The 21,438-nt window shown below is 41.2% G+C and overlaps 1 protein-coding gene across 2 annotated transcripts in view; it reads right to left on the minus strand.

Annotated features, from left to right (window-relative positions):
• ERO1A (endoplasmic reticulum oxidoreductase 1 alpha) overlaps window positions 1-12,225 on the minus strand; it is a 65,940-nt gene extending 53,715 nt beyond the window's left edge. For both annotated transcript variants that reach the window (XM_025870039.2, XM_025870038.2), the window contains exons 1-3: window positions 11,957-12,225; window positions 2,860-2,979; window positions 1,840-1,923 (exon numbers count right to left, since the gene is read on the minus strand). In XM_025870039.2, the coding sequence (XP_025725824.1) occupies window positions 1,840-1,923; window positions 2,860-2,979; window positions 11,957-12,070 (318 nt within the window). In that variant the 5' untranslated portion in view covers window positions 12,071-12,225. The remainder of the gene's footprint in view (window positions 1-1,839; window positions 1,924-2,859; window positions 2,980-11,956) is intronic.
• Between the last annotated feature and the right edge of the window lie 9,213 nt (window positions 12,226-21,438).

Below are 21,438 nucleotides of genomic sequence, written 5' to 3' on the forward strand. Positions count from 1 at the left end.
GCATAAATGAAATGCAGATACACATACAATGCAATATTATTAAGGCTTAAAAAGGAAAAAAATTTAAATACATGCTACTATGGATAAACCCTGAAAACATGTTAAGTGAAACAAGCCAGACACAAAAGGACAAATTCTGTAATAATCCCCCTTATCTGAGGTACCTAGTATAATCAAATTCATAGAGAAAGAAAGTAGCATAGTGGTCACCAAGGGCGAGAGGGAGGGCAGAATAGGGAGTTACTGTTTAAAGAACGTTCAGTTTCAGTTTGCGATCAGGAAACAGTTCTGCAAATGGATAGTGGTGATGGTTGCACAACAACGTGACTGTACTCAATGCCAATAAACTGTACACTTAAAAATGGTTAAAACTGTAAATTTTAGATTATGCATATTTTAGCACAAAATGTAAAATAGAAATACATCCTTTTAAAGGGAGAGAAAGGCTTTGTTGAAAGTAAAATTCTCTGTTTTCAGAGTCAAATGCTTCAAATTTTAATGTTCTGAGAATTCTTTTTTTTTTAAAGATTTATTTATGTATTTATTTGCAGAGAGAGCGCGCACAAGCAGGGGGTGCAGCTGAGGCAGAGGGAGAAGCAGGCTTCCCGCTGAGCAGGGAGCCTGATGCAGGACTCGATCCCAGGACCCTGGGATCATGACCTGAGCCGAAGACAGGCACCCAACTGACTGAGCCACTCAGGCATCCCTATTCTGAGAATTTTTAAGAGGTGTTTTGTCCAGTCCCTCCCCACCCAAGGAAAATAATACACCCATGAAAAAAGAAGGGATTTTGTTTACACTTTGATTAATTTCACTTCATTATACTATAAACACAACTTTGGGTAAGATGTAAGAAGAAAAACAAACATCAAGCCAAAAGAACTATTAATCTCACTAGTAAATCAAAGGGTTATATTTATCACAAAATTTAAATTCTATAATTATGAAAGCAGAATAATTCAATAATATCTTTTTTTTAAGATTTTATTTATTAACAGAGAGAGATAGACAGTGAGAGAGGGAACACAAGCAGGGGGAGTGGGAGAAGGAGAAGCAGGCTTCCCGCTGAGCAGGGAGCCCGATGCGGGGCTCGATCCCAGGACCCCGGGATCATGACCTGAGCTGAAGGCAGACACTTAACGACTGAGCCACCCAGGCGCCCGAAAGCAGAATAATTCGAAGTAGGTTTTATATTAGTAAGTTTAGGTTTTGGGTTTCTTTTTTTTTTAAGATTTTATTTATTTATTTGAGAGAGAGAGCACAAACAAGGGGAGAGAAGCAGGCTCCCCACTGAGCAGGGATCCTGATGCGGGGCTCGATCCCAGGACCCTGGAATCATGACCTGAGCCGAAGGCTAACACTTAACCATCTGAGCCACCCAGGCACCTAAGTTTAGGTTTTTAACCCATAAATATTAAACATTATACTTAACCTAAGGATTGAAATGTTATTTTAGTTGCATTGCCCCCTTTTTAAGAATTGCAATTATTTAGGGACGCCTGGGTGGCTCAGTTGTTTAAACGTCTGCCTTCAGCTCAGCTCAGGTCATGATACTGGGATCAAGTCCCACATGGGGCTCCCTGCTCAGCGGAAAGTCTGCTTCTCCCTTTGCCTGCTGTTCCCCCTGCTTATGCGCACACGTGCTCATCATCACACACGTGTGCACATACACATATGCAAAGAGTTGGTCCCCTGCAGCCACTCTGTAACCCCACCCCAGGCCTGACCAGGGGTAGGCATCTAACCCTCTGACAAATAAATAAATAAAATCTTAAAAAAAAGAACTGCAATTATTTGAAAAACGATGTAACATGTCTTAAATGTATATGTGGTTCTTACCGACTGACAAGGCTTGACAGCACAGTCTCTTCGCCCACACTGGCTGATATCATTCCAGAAAGGACATGGCCTCTTCAGGTTTACCTACAGGATCACAGAAAAGGTTATACAAGTAAGAATCTTGAGATTATTATTGACAGGCATTGAATTACGATGATATAACCTGGTCGGGCTATTAGCTGTGGCTTTTCTTTTTCTTCCACTTCCCAGTTGCCAAGTTCCAGTGATGGTATCAGTGTGTCGCTTTGTAAGTAAAGTGGTAGACTTGCTTAGAAAGACACATATGCTACTAAACAGACCCTGAACAGATGGTGACTAGGAGCCAGAGCAGCTCATATCATCACCGCTCAAATGATATTCTTTTTACACAGGTAACAGGCATTTGTGAACTCAGATGAGTACTACATACTCCAATGATCAGATATTCTAAACTCTTTCTGTAGATATCTCAAATGACTAGTTAAAATAATACAGGTCAGAATAAAGTCATGCTTCTCAAAAAAATTTAATTATTTTAATTAAGTGGAGTCTACACAGTATTTTAGAAAAGTATGAATTAGCAATTTTGATAATAATATAATAGTTTCTATTCTGACTTCAATTTAACCAACAAGTTTCTAACTCCAGAGTGCAAAACCGAGTTGTTGAAATTAAAAGTATCCAATGGATGGTTTCAGAACCACACTGTTCACTCTTGTGAACTGAATTTTAAATTATGGCCACAATTTGAAGCTCAGCAATTCCTAAGAAAATGTAGTTATCCATTTATTCTCTTTAAAGATTTTATTTTATTTATTTGAGAGAGAGAATGAGAGAGAAAGCACAAGAGGGGGTAGGGTCAGAGGGAGAAGCAGACTCCCCGCTGAGCAAGGAGCCCGATGCGGGACTCGATCCTGGGACTCCAGGATCGTGACCTGAGCCTAAGGCAGTTGCTTAACCAACTGAGCCACCCAGGCACCCCTGTAGTTATCCATTTAAACTTTAATTATTCTTGTACGAAAAAATTAAAAATAAAAATACCTTGTAATATCTAAAGTAGTCGCTTTCAAGAAGTTTTTGTAGTCTCGGGAAAAGCCTGTAGTTATTAAATCTATCGATGGTTTCAACATCACAGGTACAATCATCCAAGTAACCACTAACCTGTTATAAAGAAAATGAAATAATACATCAAAATACTTTAGGTACAACAGGGCTCTTTTTCCTTATGAAGTTATGACTCAACCAACTCTTCTCATCCCTCCTCCTCCTAATTTTCAGAAATGGGGTACGACAGTAATCTAGTAATGCTATTGCTCTTACCATATACCTAGAGGAATGCAGTGCTGCTCTTTGTAGGGTGTACTGAGCTCATCATCACTCACGTGTGCACATACACATATGCAAAGAGTTGGTCCCCTGTAGCCACTCTGTAACCCCACCCCAGGCCTGACCAGGGGTAGGCATCTAACCCAAACCAGGCCATGGTCCCTGCTCCAGGAATCTGGAATTTAGAGTAAGAAGAAATGTCTCTCCCTGCAGTTAGACCACTAAACAAGGAAACTCGGACCATACGTCATCATGTGAGCCGAGGAGCACGTGAGCCAGTTGGCAAGATTTTAAAAGATACACAGGGACGCAGAGATAAGAGATAGAGAACATATGCTACATGGGTTCCCTGGGGGTTTCCAGTGCCTACTTCTCCCCGTCTTTCTTGAAGCCCAGTTGCATTCCCATTCTTGGCTTTCCTGAGACTCCTATTCCTAAGATTCAATTGTCTCTGTTTTTCCTTTTAGTTTCCAACAGTATGTATAGTCTGGAGACAAGCTTAGTGAATGTATAAAAACAAGTGATACTGTATTTATAAGAGAAACAATAATTCATTATAAGGATCCAACAACTCTCAAATATTAGGCCATGATAATTTGTCTAGGTTAGAAACAGTGCTTAGAAATCACTTATATTAGCAGCACAGAGATAGCAAATTGATCACAAAGCCAATTCTGATCTTCAAATGCTTAAAACTAACAGTCTTAACTGTAATTACAATCAGACAATGTTATCAGAAGTGACACTAAAAGTCTTAGATGTTTATTTGGGGCCAGGCATATAACTCACAGAATTAATTATACAATGCAACATTGTAACTAACAAATACATCATGATTTAAGAACAGTAACGATTTCTTTTTTTTAAATACAGGGCATGCTGCAGAAAAGAGATCCTTATCATACTTTGGTCTGAATATATGCATTATAAACTACTTTGAATTATATTTTAGGGAGACTTCTTATAAAAAAAATTTTTTTAATCTACTGGTAAGTAAGCAAATAATACTTTATTGAAATACTGAATGTAGGTGTTTTCCCTTTGGAATACATAAAATCCTGCACTACCTTTCAATTTTAAAACATCACAAAACAGTAATGCAAATTTTTCACCTAAGAGTGAATACGTTCGGATGACAGATAACACTATGGATGATGACAGCAGTATCTAAGAGCTAAGATTTTATACCAATTTACATAGTCTTATTTGTTTTGGACTAATTCGGGAACTAGAAATCTCCTACATATTTTGTTACTGCAATAACTACCTTCATTTCATATACAAATTTGTCCTTGTTTCCTGCTAAAAATTCTGAGTATATAATAACCTTTGGTTCCTAATTTGGGGTGGTAACAAAACAAAAGTGTTTCTAACCTAGATTATTTGATTTTTCACACCTCTTTCTTTCAAGCATTAAAAACAGAACTTCTAAGGACATAAAAGAGCTACTGTTTTTCCCCTTGGATACAATTATTATACAAAGAAATAACAGGCACAAAGATTGCAAAGGCCAAAGGGACACATGCCAAATAGAGACATTAGGTCACAAAAAGAAAGAAGCACACACAAAAAACAAGAGAAATGGTTTGAAGCTTATTTTTCCCCTTAAGTAATTCTTTTTTTTTTTAATGTGTTCACCTTTTTTTTAAAGATTTTATTTATTTATTTGAGAGAGAGAGAAAGAACACAGACGGAGAGGGAAAAGCAGACTACCTGCTGAGCAGAGAGCCCAATGCGGGACTCATGACCTGAGCCGAAGGCAGACGCTTGACCGACCGAGCCACCCAGGTGCCCCGTAAGTAATTGGTTTTTAAGGTAAAAATCTATCTTTGAAATTCAAGTTCAAGCATCATCTCCTTTGGAAAGCTACCCCTGGAGTACCACTCAACCCCTGCTTGCTTAACTGTCTCTTCTATGTGCTCCCATGACACTCCACATACTCCTTACAAATTACCTCACTATATTGGGTCTATTTATTTCACTTCCTCCCTCTAGAATTTTTTTTTTTTTTTAGATTTTATTTATTTATTTGACAGAGAGAGAGAGAGAGAGAGAGAGACAGCAAGAGAGGGAATACAAGCTGAGGGAGAAGCAGGCTTCCCGCAGAGCAGGGAGCCCGACGTGGGACTCGATCCCAGGACTCCAGGATCATGACCTGAGCCGAAGGCAGTCGCTTAACCAACTGAGCCACCCAGGCGCCCCCTCCCTCTAGAGTTTAAAATCCTTGAGAGCAAAATCATGTTTGCTCATTTTGTATTCCTAGTCCTTCGCACTGTACTTCTAGAAAGCACAAAGTAGATGCTCAATATTTATTTGTAGAGTGGATGTATGAATGAATGTTTCAATGAATGCTGTCCACTCTCATTCTCATTCACTGGAGACCAGCCCCAAAGTCTAATTATGACTATGTACTACCATGTCACCTATGGTGGTGCTCAGTGCTCCAGACCACAAAAACCCAAGGGGCAGAAATACAGTACTCAGAACAAGGAAAGCAAGCAGCAAAGGTAAACAACCCACTGCATGCAACATTTTACCAAGCTGTACCTTAACCACAAAGGAAGCTAGAAGAAGCACCAAACCACGTCTGGGTGGCTCAGTCGTTGAGCGTCTACCTTCGGCTCAGGTCATGATCCCAGGGTCCTGGGACCGAGCCCCACATCGGGCTCCCTGCTCCACAGGAAGCCTGCTTCTCCCTCTCCCACTCCCCCTGCTTGTGTTCCCTCTCTCGTTGTGTCTCTGTCTGTCAAATAAATAAATAAAATTAAAAAAAAAAAATAGAAGGCCCAAACCATAAAGGAATGCAAGATGCATTCAGAGCAGAAATGGCTTATAGCCTGGAGACCTCAAAGAGATAAGACAGGACAATGGTAGATTTAAAAATCCTCTGACCTTTGTCTTAGAAATTGAGTAGGAGGTATTTCCAACTACTACAAATGGTAGCAGGGCAGCTAAGGAGGCAGAGCAAGGGTGAGGAGTTTCAATAGATGGAGAGGGCCCAGCAAAGGACAGACAGGAAGATACTCAGAAATCCAAGCCACGTGACCGTTCAGATAAGCCTGCCAAAAGGCAAAACCCAATCCCTGGAAAGAAGTCTGGCAGGTATGATTCCAGGCCCAGTTCTAGAAACTACAGAACCAGGCATGTTACCAGAATACAGTCTCTGGGAAAGACAAAGGAAGAAATCCAGTGAACAGACCCAGAGCAGCATCTTGGAAACAAAACAACGCCCTAGTACCTAAACTAAGACCAAAAGATGGGTGCTGATCTGGAACAAGGATGACCTGACACTAATGCAGCTTCAGGATGTGCTAATAAGGCTGCTGAAATAATGGCCACGCTATCTCTAAACTGCAACCGAATTCTGAGCCTACCATAGGGATCCGAATGTTTTCTTTAATGCCCCCCCACCCCACTCCCTGCCACACACATACACAAAGTGACTGATGCATGCTAACATTTGAAGCTTGCTGCTCTAGACTTCAGGCGGCAATCAGCCTTGGGTAGGGGGCCGAACTAACAGGTGGCAAGTAGAAGGCCCTTGCTGAGGGATGGCAGATATAAGGACCCGGGTAGGCCAGACATAACATCACCCGGTTTAAAGTCCTAGTCTCTAAAGAGCTGAAAAGCCTTTGAGGGCCTTCTGCTGCAGCCTCCCACGCACACAGGAATGCCCTCCTACGCACTCTTGAGGAAGCAGTGTGCGACAACGGTGAGCACGGAGGCCCTGGACTCGGGCCTTCTTGGGGTTGAATCCCATCTCTGCTGCCTATTAGTTATTGACCTCACCCAAGTGTTTTTTAACCTCTCCAAGCCTGAGTTTCCTATCTCAACACAAAATGGCAATACGAAGAGTTCCCATCTCTAAGAGTTGATATCAAAATGAAATGACAGACTAAATAGCCAGTAAATGTTAGTCAGTATTTCTACCCTACCGCTACTTAAATTAATGCTTCTAGTGAAAGGGATCTTACTATTCCCCAAAGCAACCACAACATTTTTTCTTTGAGAGAGAGAGAGTATGTGTGTGTGCACTAAGACTCGAGTCCGGGGTGGGGAGTTGGGGGGAGGAACAGAGGGAGAGAGAATCCTCAGCAGGCTCTACGCCTGGTGCAGAGCCTGATGTGGGGCTTGATCCCATGGCCCTGAAATCATGACCTGAGCCAAAATCAAGAGTCAGAAGCTTAACCAACTGAGCCACCGAGGCACGCCTACATTTCTTTTTTTAATAAGAAAAAAAAAGGCCCAGTTTGCAGATAAAATATTCCAAAAATTTTACATCTGTAGCCCCAATGGAACATAGAACTGGACAGCCAACAGTTAGCTGCAGAGGTAGTCTCAAATAGTTTCTCCACAGACTGACTGGTTCGGACCAAATACTAAAATATAAAAGGCAAGAGAAAAGAAAATAACATGGGCCTGCTTGTTGACTATTTTCTTTGTTCACTATTTAATTTACAATGAAAGACAAAACAAAACAAAACAAAACAACACTTTCTAAATAGTTTCCTTATGTGCCAACAACTTCTAGTCCTACCATAGACTATCATTTTTTCCCAAGCACTGTGAGAATATATTCTTCATACTTCTTTGAGATATGAAATACCTTTTAAAAGTGCTCAAAGTGTTCTTTTTTTTTTTTTTTTTTTTTTGCAAAGACCTCTAGTTGTATTTAATTTTATAGTGGTTTGTGGCCATCAAAAAGAACATGAAAACTATTCATTGACAGAGTTGACTGAGACACCTCTGTTAATGAAAGCATGGAAACACCAAAAATTCTATACTGGGTAGTTGGCACCATTCTAAGGACATGGAAAGCTACAAGCTATTTCTGCCTTAAAGCCTTAGTCTTTAGAACTTTAAATTGTTGTTGTGACCCAAAGTGTAGCAACCAATGTAAAACGTGCTTTGTTCCACATTCTTTGTTCAAAAAGGCGGGGAATGTAATAAGTACTCAGAGTCAATGGACATCTCTCCAGTATAACCTGTTTCAAAGATTCCTCTGACTAAATTTTAATCCAGGCTTATTTCCACCTACCACGCAACATATTATGGAGTGTCTCTTCCATGGCCCCAGCCACTCTGACTAACAAAAAGTATTTTTTATATTGACCTAAACCTGGGCGCCTGGATGGCTCTGTTGGTTAAACGCCTGACTCTTGATTTCAGCTCAGGTCATGATCTCAGGGTCTTGGGATCCAGCCTCACATTGGGTTCCTGAGGCTCCGCACTCCGCGGGGTGTTGCTTGATATTCTCTCTCTCCCTCTTCCCCCTCTGCCCCTCCCCTCATTCTCATTCGAGCTCTCTCTCTCTATGTCAACAGCATATGCAGTAATTGACTAACTTTAAAGATTCATTTGGAGCCATCAACCCATCTGAAAGATCAATTCCAGAAAAACATGCAAATAGCTCGCTAAGCAGAAAAACTGAAAGAATACACTCCTGCTAGCACAGTGCTCACATCCTGTATTGTAACTTCCCTAATACTTGCTGAGTACCAATTATGTACCAGGCTCAGTACTCTGGAGTATCAAGAAATGGGACTAAGTTTTTAAATTTTTAGCTTAGTTCTTGATCTCTGAAAACTTATTCATAATAGGCCTCAATAAATGCTTACTGAATTTAATCTGATTATTTGTAGAGCTTTGTACATTTTACTTCAATAACTCTCCTAAGGCCAAATAACCACATGCTGCTTTGGCTCCACTTAGAGTTGGTATTCTATAAAGTGAATCCCTACTACCAGGCACCCATGCAAGAGTGTGATGAGGGGTGATGTGGTAATTCAAGGCAGACGCGGTAAGAGAGATTGGCAACAGGAAGGGAGAAAAAGACTATTAACAAAGCAGACCCGACAGAACTTTGCTGCTAATCGGGTACTGCAAAGAGAATGAGAGATTTTAACTTTTATTTCTAAACTTTAGGTCGAAAGTTAGTCTTTAATTTAGTGTCTAGCATTATTTAATAACTTTTTTTAAAGATTTTATTTTTTAAGTAATCGCTATACCCAACATAGGGTTCGAACTTACAACACCGAGATCAAGAGTGGCATGCTCTACTGCGAGGCATCCCGACTAACGTGTTTTTTTAAAATGCTTAGGATCAAAACTAATGATGTAATGTATGGTGATTAAGATAACATAATAAAATTTAAAAACTAAATAAAATAAAATGCGTAGGATCGGGGCATCTGGGTGGCTCAGTTGGTTAAGCATCTGCCTTCTGCTCAGGTCATGATCCTGGAATCCTGGGGCCCTGGGGTGGAGCCCCACATTGCAGGGAGCCTGCTTGTCCCTCTCCCCCTGCTTGTGCTCTCTCACTCTGTCCAAAAAATAAGCAAAATCTTTAAAAAAAAAAAAAAATGCTTAGGATCTCTGCCTCTCCCCAAGCTCCAAAGAACTTTATTCACTAAATTGTAAGTTCTTAAGGGCAAGGATCACACCAGAGTTATTACTATATTCCAAATACTCAGGTCAATGTACACAGTATTTATAAATGTTTATTGAATGAATAAATTCTACCATTAGTCTCCTCTAATCTTTTCTTCCACCATTTTTTTTATTTCTGTGTGTCTCTCTCATTTCTGTATACATCTATGTCTATATGCTTGTCTCCAATTTTCTCTTCATGTCTATTCATCACTTGTCCCTTCTCCTCCTTACCCCCATCTCTTCCATTACTGACCATAGCAGAACTAAAATGTATTTGTTTCAATCTATTAAATTGAAATTGATGGTCTCTGTTCTTAAATTGATTTAAATAGACCATTTTAAATTTTCTTTTTTTTTTTAAGATTTCATTTATTTATTTATTTGACAGAGAGAGAGAGAGAGAGAGAGCAGGTGAGCACAGGCAGGGCGAGCGGCAGAGGGAGAGGGAGAAGCAGGCCCCCTGCCGAACAGGGAGCTCTATGTGGGGCCCGATCCCAGGACCCTGGGATCACGACCCGAAGGCAGTCGCCTAACTGACTGAGCCACCCAGGCACACCATTTTAAATTTTTCTTAAAACTGTTTTTTACCATGTGGACCTCAATTTATTATTATTTTAAAGATTTTATTTATTTATTTGACAGAGAGAGACACAGTGAGAGAGGGAACACAAGCAGGGGGAGTGGGAGAGGGAGAAGCAGACTCCCCGCTGAGCAGAGAGCCCAATGCGGGGCTCTATCCCAAGACCCTGGGATCATGACCTGAGCCGAAGGCAGACGCTTAACAACTGAGCCACCCAGGCACCCCTCAATTTATTATTTTTAAAGTTGATTCTGAAAAGAAAAAGAGCCACTCTTGTTCTAAAAGGAAAAGAAAGGGGTCTAACAGATGTTTGTGTTGGGGGACTATTCAAATCTTGAAAATATTATAAGGGTGGGGGAGCTTAAATACTAATCAGAAGAAAAAAATATTAAAAAATTAAAAACTCCCCAATTTTAATCAGATATCTAAAAAGGTTATGGGGGGGTAGTGAAAGTTGAAAAGCTCAACCTGTACTATTTTTACCTAAAAATCTAAAGTGTAGTTGAAAACGTTATATTGGACATCTTCTTTCAACACCAACTTATTTTAAACTCTCTTCGACTTTACTTATTTGTAAATGTTTACACTTTGTGTTATGTTGTATTTGTAATCTGTAGAAAAATGATCCTTCTTCCTTTGAAGTACTTGATTGTGTGCAGTTTGTCGAACCCTGAAAGTAAAGGAGCTTTTCAATCTTAGTTGTAAAGCAGCAAATTTCCTTTCAACCTCTCCTACTCAGATAACATCTCAACTCCTAAATCACTAAGCAAATTAACAAAATGCAAAAATATAAAGCAGTGAAAGAGACAGTTCTTCCCCCATGATATTGATTTATTTTTTCCTCCCATAATATTTAAAGCTGTTTTTTAGTCTGTGAAATAGTGGCATTGCCCCTACACATATAAAATGTTATTTCTGATAATAGTACAATCCACTTAAAAGGAAAAATTTGGATGCCTACCCTCAATTTCGTATAAAATGTAATTTTTATCAACAGAAGCCAACCAAAACGTGACTTTTAAGAGTAATGATATTAAAATACAGAATACTGTAGATCCAAAAACCTCTAAATTTCTTTGACTTTTTTCAAGGAACCCACATCGTTTACTAAAAAGGGAAAATGATCATAATTTTGTAATTAAACTTGTGCACTGAGGAGTAAGGCTCATCCTCCCACAATGGGCGTGACGTTAAGAAAATCTCATCACACTTAGGAAAAAGAAAAGGACGCACGGAGCGAGGAGCCACAGGGCAAGCCGCGGCCCAAAGACACAAGGCAGTTGGGCTTAGACACAGAAAAGCCACACGAAGCCCTTCTCCTGCCTGACAACGAGATCTGAGAGTACCCCCCCCCCCAACAAAATCACATCCTGCCCAGGAAGGAGAGCAAAGGCACCCAGCATAGGCACAACGTACACAGTTCCAGGTCAGGTTAGAAGTCAGGAAGACCCAGGTTCTGCTAAAATAACAAATACTGAGTGTTCGCGCACAGCGCGCACGCCCTTCCCGGGCAGGGAAGACCAACAAAGATGCATAAACCAACTCGGTAAGAACATAACAGCGTGCACCCACACCTCTCACCCCACACCGGATCCGAAGCGCGGCTGCGCTGGGACTCCCGTCCACACCATGCCAGGCGAGCTGCAGAGGACTCAGCCCGGCAAGAGAGCAGAAGCTCTAGGGGCTCGTCCAGGAGGGTGGAGACGCAGAGACACTCCCAGTCCCTCACCTGCAGGGGCGAGCGGGACCGAGCGCAGGGGGGAGGCGGGAAGCACCGGGAGCAGTGCGTACAACCCTCACCTGGCAGAAGCACCTCTGCGCCGCCGTCTCAGGGGGCTGCTGCCCACCATGACCCGAGCCGAGCAGCCACACGGCCCCCACGAGGCCGATCAGGAAGCCCCAGCGGCGGCCCATAGCCGCTCTGGCCGCTCGTCACCCAGTGCCTCGCGGCCCCAGCACTCGGGCGCAGGCCGCGCGTCCGCAGATGAAGCCCGCGCGGGCCGGCCCCCGGCGGCGCCCCACCTCCGGGCCGCCTCCCAGGCCCGCCCTCGGCTCTTCCGCCTCTCAGCGCCCGCCACCTCCCGGCGGAGCCTGCGGACGTGCCTAGGCGCCCGCAGCGGGCCGCCCAGGGCCTCAGGTCGGCTTCCTTCCCCGCGCGTGAGGCTGACGCACGAACCCGCTTCCCGGTTCGGCCCCGCCCGGCGCGCCACGCCCGTCCTCGGCCCCCTACGCCCGGCGCCTGGTCCCTGGCTCGGGTGCTGCCGCCCCAACCCCCGCGCGGGTGTCGGGGGTCCTTCCCGCTGCGAGAGCGAAACCGGAGGGGTCTCGGTCTCCCCGCAGGGCCCCACCCCACCCCGCGCACTCCCGGCCAATCCTTCGGTATCTCAAAGCGAGGAAGGCAAACCGTACGAATTACGCGTCCACAGTGTCCCTAGCAGTCTTAAAGCTGAAAACGACATGAGTGATCATCTAGACCAGGGATGCATAAGTAATTTCGAGTTTCTAGTCGTTACGTCGAAAGAGCAAAAAGAAACAGGGGAACTTAATTTTAATATATTTTATTTAACCCAATACATGCGAAACATTTCGAAATATACTCAATATTAAATTATTCATAAAATATTTTACATGTTGTTTTTAATTCTAATCTGGTGTGCATTTTATGCAAACTAGCCACATTTCATAGTCAAATGTAGCGAATGGCTACAAGTGTATCAGTCAGCGCAGGTGGAAACTACCCTCTCATTTCATCTCCCCAGAGTGGGGAGATGACGTGACGAAGAGATGAGTTCGTCCTTTGATTCCGAGCGGTGGGTCTAGTCTAAAAGCCTTTTTTTTTCAAGGAGAAATTTTCACGGTGAAACTGGAAAGCTTACCAACATCTTACTAACATTTCAAATATTTCAAATTATCTTTTTTTTGGTATATCATTTTTTTTAAAGATTTTATTTATTTATTTGATACAGAGGGAGAGATAGCGAGAGCAGGAACACAAGTAGGAGGAGCAGGAGACGGAGAAGCAGGCTCCCCGCTGAGCCAGGAGCTGGATGTGAGGCTCGATTCCAGGACCCTGGGATCGTGACCTGAGCCAAAGGCAGACGCTTAAGGACTGAGCCACCCAGCCGCCCCTTGGTATGTCATTTTTAATGAAGTAGCTTAGGATATGGTAGGCCCCAAATAGGTATTACTTCTGTTTTCCAGCTGAGAAAAATAAGCATAGAAAGTTTATATATGTTATTCAAAGTCACATGATATGCTAGAGGTGAGACTCAAACTCAGATATTTCTTACTTCAATGCCCATGACCTATGCTCTGCTTTCACTTGCCAAGTGGACTGACGCATGGTAAAATGTCATCAACCATCTGAGATCCTGGTGGGCCTGAGAAGCTCAGATTCTAATATCTACAACATGCCACATTTACATATTAATCCAATCTCCCTCTTTGCCTAGCAAGTTCTTTTTCATCATACCTGTGTACTGATCTTACTTCTCTCTCCAGGGCCAGACCCAGCTCATTCATTCCCTCTTCTTCATGGTCTTTCTGGTTTCCTCTTCACCCATTTCCAGTCTCTAAATGAATTTCAATTCAATAAACTTACTCTATGCCAGACTGAGCTTGACATTAGAGATATAAAGACATAGAAGGTCCAGTCCCTGCATACAGAGGGACACCCTACAGAACTTAGCATGTGATCCTTTATGACATTTCTACTTGTTTCTACCACTGAATTGTAATCTCTTTCAGCTCTTCAAGTGGGAATTTTGCCTCAAACATACCTGTGACTCTCAGTATCTTAACAAGGCTTTCTGCCTATGTTTGTAAATTGAATATTTTTTCATATACAATATTAATATCTGAAGATTACACTATCAAAAATAAGAGATATGAAAATGGAGAAACTAAATGAATAAAGCCTAAAATTGCAGGAGGAAGCAATCTGAACATGAATCAGCTCTGGATTTCACCCTGATGCAATAAACCTGTAATTTGGGAGAGTTTAAAAGTATGAATGTTCCCAGGATGAAAGCTCCATTCCTCAGATTTGAACTCTTGCCCACAACAAATTTCTAGCAAACTTGTAATCAGAAACCATCACCATATAAGACCATTTAGTTTCTACTTTATTGCTTTTTCAGCTTTATTGAAGTTTAATTGACTAATAATATTCTAAGATATTTAAAATGTATGTCATGATGATTTTATACACAGATGCCGTTGTCAAAGATCCCCCCACTGAGTTCATTAAGACATCTATCATCTCACATATTTACCCTTTATTCCTCCTTGGTGAGAACATTTAAGTTCAACTCTCTTAGCAAATTTCAATTATACAAACAGTTACCAACTATAGTCACCATATTAGACATTAGATCCTAAGAACTTATTCATCTTATATTTGAAGGTTTGTACACTTTTACCAATTTCTCCCTAACCCCTCCACCCAGCCCCTGCCAACCACTTTTCTACTCTCTTGTTTCTATGAGTTTGACTTTTTTTTTTTTTTAATTTCACGTATAAGTGATAGCATGCAGTATTTGTCTTTCTCTGTCTGGCTTATTTCACTGGGCATGATGCCCTCAAGGCCTATCTATGTTGTAGAAAACAGCGGGATTTCCTTCTTTCTCATAGATGAATAGTCCATTGTATATGTATACCACATCCCCTTTACCCATTTATCCACTGATGCAAACTGAGGTTATTTCCATACTTTGGCAATTGGGAATATGCTGCAATGAACATGGGAGTGCAAGTATCTCTTTGAGATAATGGTTTCATATGCACCCAGAAGTGGGATTGCTGGATCTTACTTTATTGTCTTAATAATTATAATTTTTCCTTTCAGCTTTGTCAGGGACTTTAGAATGTGTAAAACACAGTTTTATATGGCATAACTACCACTGACATTTATTTCCCCGAGAATCCTTCAAGTTGGTCCTTTTTGTATGAGTTTACTTTTCCCACTCTGCCTGCTCTGGAAATCACTTCACCTGTGTTAGGGCCTATGAAATAACTGATTAGTCATTCAATAACTATTAAGGAGCACCCACAGGGCACACAGTTCAACCTTTGCTGTCCAAAAGTCCAGCCTCCCTTCTATTATACCTTAGCTAAACAACATTAAATTTTTTAGAGATGAACAAGGTCACAAACTTGTTATTCTAATACTAGTGATTATAACAATAACATAACTTAGATTTAGTGTACACAGCATTTCTTGATGGAATTCTGATTACCTGTGCAAACAACAGCTATTATTTTTTTTTTTAATGACCAAAGCCGGAAATGGCTTGAACCCAATTTCTCAAAATGAGACATGGAGATTTCTGTAGGAAGCTTCTCAGTACCTAAACATTTTCAGGCACTGAATAGGCTGGAAGGAAATCATCTCAAGGGAAAAATTTGCTCAAGGAAAAGAAATATTATGACACTCAAAAGGAAGAAAGGCTAAGTAAAAATCTAAAGATCTGGTGTTAATAGTTGATTAGATCTATTTATCTAATTAGTATTTATTGAATATAAATATGCATGTTATACATTGCTAGAATTTTCTCCCAAGACACTTGAGATTATTTAACATGGGGGAGAAATGCCACCTAAGCTCTATCTTCACCTCCTTTCCCTCATATTCCTGGAATAACAAGCTTCATAAAGTAGTAACTGACTTATTAACTTCCCATTTACACCTTAACCCCACTGTGCAGTGAGGTTTCTAACTCTACCCTCCTACTCCTCTATATCTGGCCATCTTATGGTCAAATCTAATTACCATTTTCATGAGATCATGAAATCTCTGCTGCACTTTGACAATGCTCATTCCATCCTCCTCAGTTCAATGTCTATGCACCAAACACTCCAGATTCTCCTTACGCTTCTCTAGTATTATTTAACTGTCTCCTTCATGGGCTTTCCCCCAGCCTACATCTATGATGTGAGTGTTCCCCAGGATTCTATCCTCTGTCCAGTGCTCTTCTTCTATACTTGCCCCTGAAGAAACTTGCCCATTCTCACAATTTTAAATACCTCCTCCCTGCCAATGTCTCCCAAATCTATTTTTCTAGTTCAGATCTCTCCCTGACATTCAAAAGCCAACTGCCTATTGGACACAACCATCTGCTTTCCTCACCACCATCCATATCTAGACACCTAAGAAGCAGGAAGCCACCCTCAGTTTCTCCCTTTTTTTCACCAGTCAATAGATTTGTTATCTATTAGTCAACCAAGTCCTGCCAGTTCTTTCTTCAATTTATTCCCTCCTCTCCATCTTTATGACCAAGGAGTTAGTTTCAGCCCTTATTGTCATTCACCTGATTTATTGTCACATTTTCTTAAATGATCACCCAGGCTCTAAGCTTATCCCCATCAAAAAACAGCCTCAAAAAAAAAAAAAAAAAAAAAACCCAACAAAAACAAAAAACAGCCTCCATGCTAGCCTGATTTCTCAAAAACATAAATCTGACCACATCACACCTCTGTTTAAAAACTCCAATGCTCCCCACTGTCTGAGGAATCAAATTCAAGATTCTCAGCATGACATTCAAAGTCCCCATGATCTGGCCTCACCTATTTTTCCAGCTATACCTCTAATACGTATCTGCCTTACGGTCACTGAACTATTAACAATTCCCCATATAGACCTTGTTTCCACCCTCCATGTTTTTACTCATTTTCCACTCCTGAAATGTTTTTTGCCCTGCCTCATATGGACCATCCTCACTTCATCTGGCTAACTCCTTTAAGATTAAGCTCAGGCAACTGCTACCTCCATGAAGTCCTCCCTAACTCTTCCGTGGTTGGGTTAGGTTTCTCCTTTTTGGTTCTATAAGCTCATAGAATTGTGCTTAGTATGTGGAATCAAATATGTATTTATGTAAACGTCCTCCCCATTCAACAGAGGGGTAGGGAACTCGCCTTGGTGGTCTCAGCTTCCTCAGCACTTAGTGTGTGAGTTTCACAAGATGACTTTTGAGTGAATTAATGAATGTACACGTAAATTAAATAAAGAACTTGAGAAGATAACAGCATGAGATGTCACAGGGCAACATGTGATTATGTTTCAAACATTATAAGCTTAGAGGCAAAGCAATCATTTTGGGCAGAAGTAAATGTGGATGGGACTGAGGACACAAGAGAATTGGAATTGACAAGAGAAAATTCACAAAAGGTATGGATGTGGGAAAATTGATGACAAAGTAGGAGCTCAACTACCAGTTGATGAATTAGAAAAAGATAAAAGAAACTTATCTAAAATTCATTTAGAACACATTCCAAGATCAAGATTGTCCAGTCAAGAAACAAGAGTGGCTACAAACTCAGGGACTCTAGACTCAGCACGTTTACAGAGAGAGGGGAGAGAGTTCCAAAATGAAAGAAGGGTTGATTAAGTGAAGCCCCTCCTTGCTGAATGTTAAAATGCCTCCCTTACCTCCAGCAGACCACCTGTAACACTCAGTTCCAAACCTGCAGACCTTATGTATTCCTGCTTTCCAGTCACCCCCTCATGCCTGATTTCCTCCTCTCCCATTCTAAAAGGAGAGTGGAGAATTCTTCCAGGAATAAACAACAGCATCAAAAACAACAGAACAGTTAGTGCCCCCGACTCACATGCTCAGAATTCTTCTGTCTTTTATTTAATGACTCAGTCTATGATCAGAATACCAAGGCTAACAAGATTGTTAAGGAAAGCCTCCAACCTGAAATAGACCAAAACAAATAAGAAAATAGGAACTTTGAGGAAACAAAGAGGGAAGAAAGAAAGACAAATAAAAGCTATAAGCATATCATCAAACACATAAGAACAGGAGTCTATAAAAACGAACAACTAGAGGGGCGCCTGGGTGGCTCAGTCGTTAAGTGTCTACCTTCGGCTCAGGTCATGGTCCCAGGGTCCTGGGATCAGGCTCCCTGCTCAGCGAGAGGCCTTGTATTCCCTCTATCTCTGTCTCTGTCTCTCTCTCTCTGTCAAATAAATAAATAAAATCTTAAAAAAAAAAAAAAGGAACAACTAGAGAACAAGAAAGAGATCTTGGAAGCTAAATATATGATAGCCAAAATTAAAAGTTTTCACCAAAATATTAGAGGAAACATTGAGGAAATCTCCTAGAGAGTGATATTAAAAAAAAAAAAGAGGTAGAAATAAATGAGAAGAAATGGAAAAAATAGAGGGTTAATTCAAGGAGAGCAAAGTCTGACCAATAAGTGTACCAGTAAGAGAGAACATGAAAACAGAGGGGAAATCGCCTTAGAGGTTATTCAGGAAAATAGCCAAAATTGAAGGATGGCTATCTGGATTGATAGGTACACTGAGTGCCCAGTCTATTGGGTGGAAAATGCCCCTAACAGAGGTAAAATTTTCAGAAAGAAAAAACAGCTGGTTCCCTACAAAGAATTAAGAATCAGAAGGGCGCTACAGAAGCACTGGAAGCTCCCGGACAATGGAGCAAGGCCCTCAAAATTCTGAGAATTCTTTAGCCTGCCAAGCTATTAATCAAGTCTGAGAATAGAATTGTTATTTTTTTTAGAGATTATTTATTTATTTATTTGACACAGAGAGAGAGATAGTGAGAGAGAGAGCACAAGCAGGGGGAGCAGCAGAGGGAGGGGGAGAAGCAGGCTCTCCACTGATCGAGGATCCCGATGTGGGACTCGATCCCAGAACGCTAGGATCATGACCTGAGCTGAATGCAGCTGCTTAACTGACTGAGCCACCCAGGCACCCCTGAGAATAGAATTATTATTATTATTATTATTTTTAAAGACTTTATTTATTTATTTGACGGAGAGAGATAGCGAGAGCAGGAACACAAGCAGGGAGAGTGGGAGAGGGAGAAGCAGGCTCCCCGCGGAGCCGGGAGCCCAATGTGGGACTCGATCCCAGGACCCTGGGATCATGACCTGAGCCGAAGGCAGATGCTTAACGACTGAGCCACCCAGGCGTCCGAGAATAGAATTATTAAAGTATTGTTATATATGAAGAATAATGTACATCTTTAAATCCTTTCTCAGACAATTTATGGGAGGATATGATCCAACCAAAGGAGTAAACCAGAAATGAGGAGACATGGGTATTCAGAAAGAAAAGATAGCACCCAAGAGAGGAATTAAAGAAGTTCTGAGAAGACAGTCATGTAACAGACCTAGGGCCCGGATTAGACAGCGGGGAGACCTCAAGGGCAGTGTCACTGGGTGAACTGGAGGGATACCTGTTGTGACTGACTGTTTGAAAAACACTCTTCAGGGGAAGTTAACAATTATATTGTAAAGTTGGGGAGAAGTCATTAAAAAAAAAAGAACATCTAAAAAATGAGGCAGTTTTTAATTCTAGGAAGTTCAAACAACTGTACAATAAAATGTACCTATTGTATATTGCTTTGATTTCCATAGCTCCACAATAAGACAAATACTGGATGGTGATTTAACCAAACTTGTATATATCGTATGTCTGGAGGATGGAGGTAGGAAAAATGGGGATCTGGAGTGATATAAGGGTGCTACATCTTTATCTGCTTTATTAGCAAGTCAAAGATAAATCCTAAAATTGGTTCATCAAGAAATAGCAGCATAAGCATGTTATTTAGAAAGAAAATGTAGAAGAAACATGTTAAAGAGTTGAGGAATAGGACCCAGGAGTAGAATAGGGTGGGGCAGTGGACTCCTCTTTTTCAATCTAGGTGTTGTGGTACTTTAAAAAAAAAGTCTTTATAGATTACTTTATTAAAGAAGAGTATTTCCCAGAAGCATAAGAATTCTAAATTCTATTCCTACCTCAACTCAACATCTTACTGCTTAGCCCTGCATACATTCAACTACATGCATTCTGGTAGGCATTTGGGGTAGATATTTGGGATGACAAATTTCCAAAATCTCGAGGGTTGTGGCTGATGTGGGAGCAAAAATAGTTGCTACTTGCCTATCTGGTAGTTTCCCAATTGCTTTCTAGAAAAATATCAGTTCCTGGGCGCCTGGGTGGTTCAGTTGGTTAAGCGACTGCCTTCGGCTCGGGTCATGATCCTGGAGTCCCGGGATCGAGTCCCACAACGGGCTCTCTGCTCAGCGGGGAGTCTGCTTCTCCCTCTGACCCTCTTCCCTCTCGTGCTCTCTCTCATTCTCTCTCTCAAATAAATAAATAAAAAAATCTTAAAAAAAAATATCAGTTCCTGCCCTATTAGTTATCTATTCCTGTGTAACAGATTACCATAAAATTTAATGGTGTAAAACACTGAACACTGATCACTTCACAGTTTTTGTGGACCAGCAATTCAGGAGCAGTTGAACTGGGTGTGTGACTCAGTCTCTCACGGTGTTGCAATCAAGACTACGGCCTCAGTCAGCTGAAGGCTGCCCTAGGGCTGGAGGCTCTCCTTCCAAGATGGCTCACTTGCACCACTGCTGGCAGGAAGCCTCAGTTTCTGATGGAGAGGAATACAGTCTTATGGGTGCATACAAAAAGGAAACAGAGGACGCCTGGGTGTGGGTGGCTCAGTCAGTTAAGCATCCAACTCTTGGTTTTCGGCTCAGGTCATGATCTCATGGGTCATAGGATCCAGCCCAGAGTTGGGCTCTGCACTCAGCAGGGAGTCTGCTTGAAAGTTCTCTCCCTCTGCCCATTTCCCCACTTGTCTGTGCCTGCTCTCTCTCAAATAAATAAATCTGAAAGAAAGAAAGGAAGAAAGAAGAAAGAAAGAAAGAAAGAAAGAAAGAAAGAAAGAAAGAAAGAAAGAAAGAAAGAAAGAAAAAGGAAAAAAGAAAGAAAGAGGGCTGTTCTGGAGCAGCCATGTAGAAAATAGTCCATCTGAAGTTGGACTTTTGCCAAATGGGTGACAGAAAAAGAACAAGGGTCAAGGGAGTTTAAAATATTGGTGTGTTATGTTGAAATAATACACCAGTATGTGCTCATAAATATTTATTGAATTGAACCAAACCAAGCTGTCTTTTTCTGTCTCATTCTCTCTTCTTTACTTCTTAATGTCAGAGGTGATACATTTTGCTATGGTTGGACTAGTTTGACCAGAATACTTGCAGCTGAGAAGGAGAAGGGACTATCCCTGCTCAATCCATCTTCCTTGTTTATTAGCTACTGCAATTTTCAATTATATTTAGAAAAACAGAATTTTTTTTAGAAAAACAGAGTATGATAGTCATGCCAATACCCATGAGATTTTTTTTCCTAAAAATTTGAAGACCTGTTTTATGTGACTTTTGGTAATTTAGTTCACATAAATTTGCACTTTATATATATGTAGAAATACCTTTTAAACTCAAATATCCAGGGCCACTGTATA

The sequence above is a fragment of the Callorhinus ursinus genome, unplaced genomic scaffold (genome assembly GCF_003265705.2).
Source record: "Callorhinus ursinus isolate GAN/ISIS: 27379988/994484 unplaced genomic scaffold, GSC_fseal_2.0 scaffold8, whole genome shotgun sequence".
Lineage (NCBI taxonomy): Eukaryota > Metazoa > Chordata > Mammalia > Carnivora > Otariidae > Callorhinus > Callorhinus ursinus.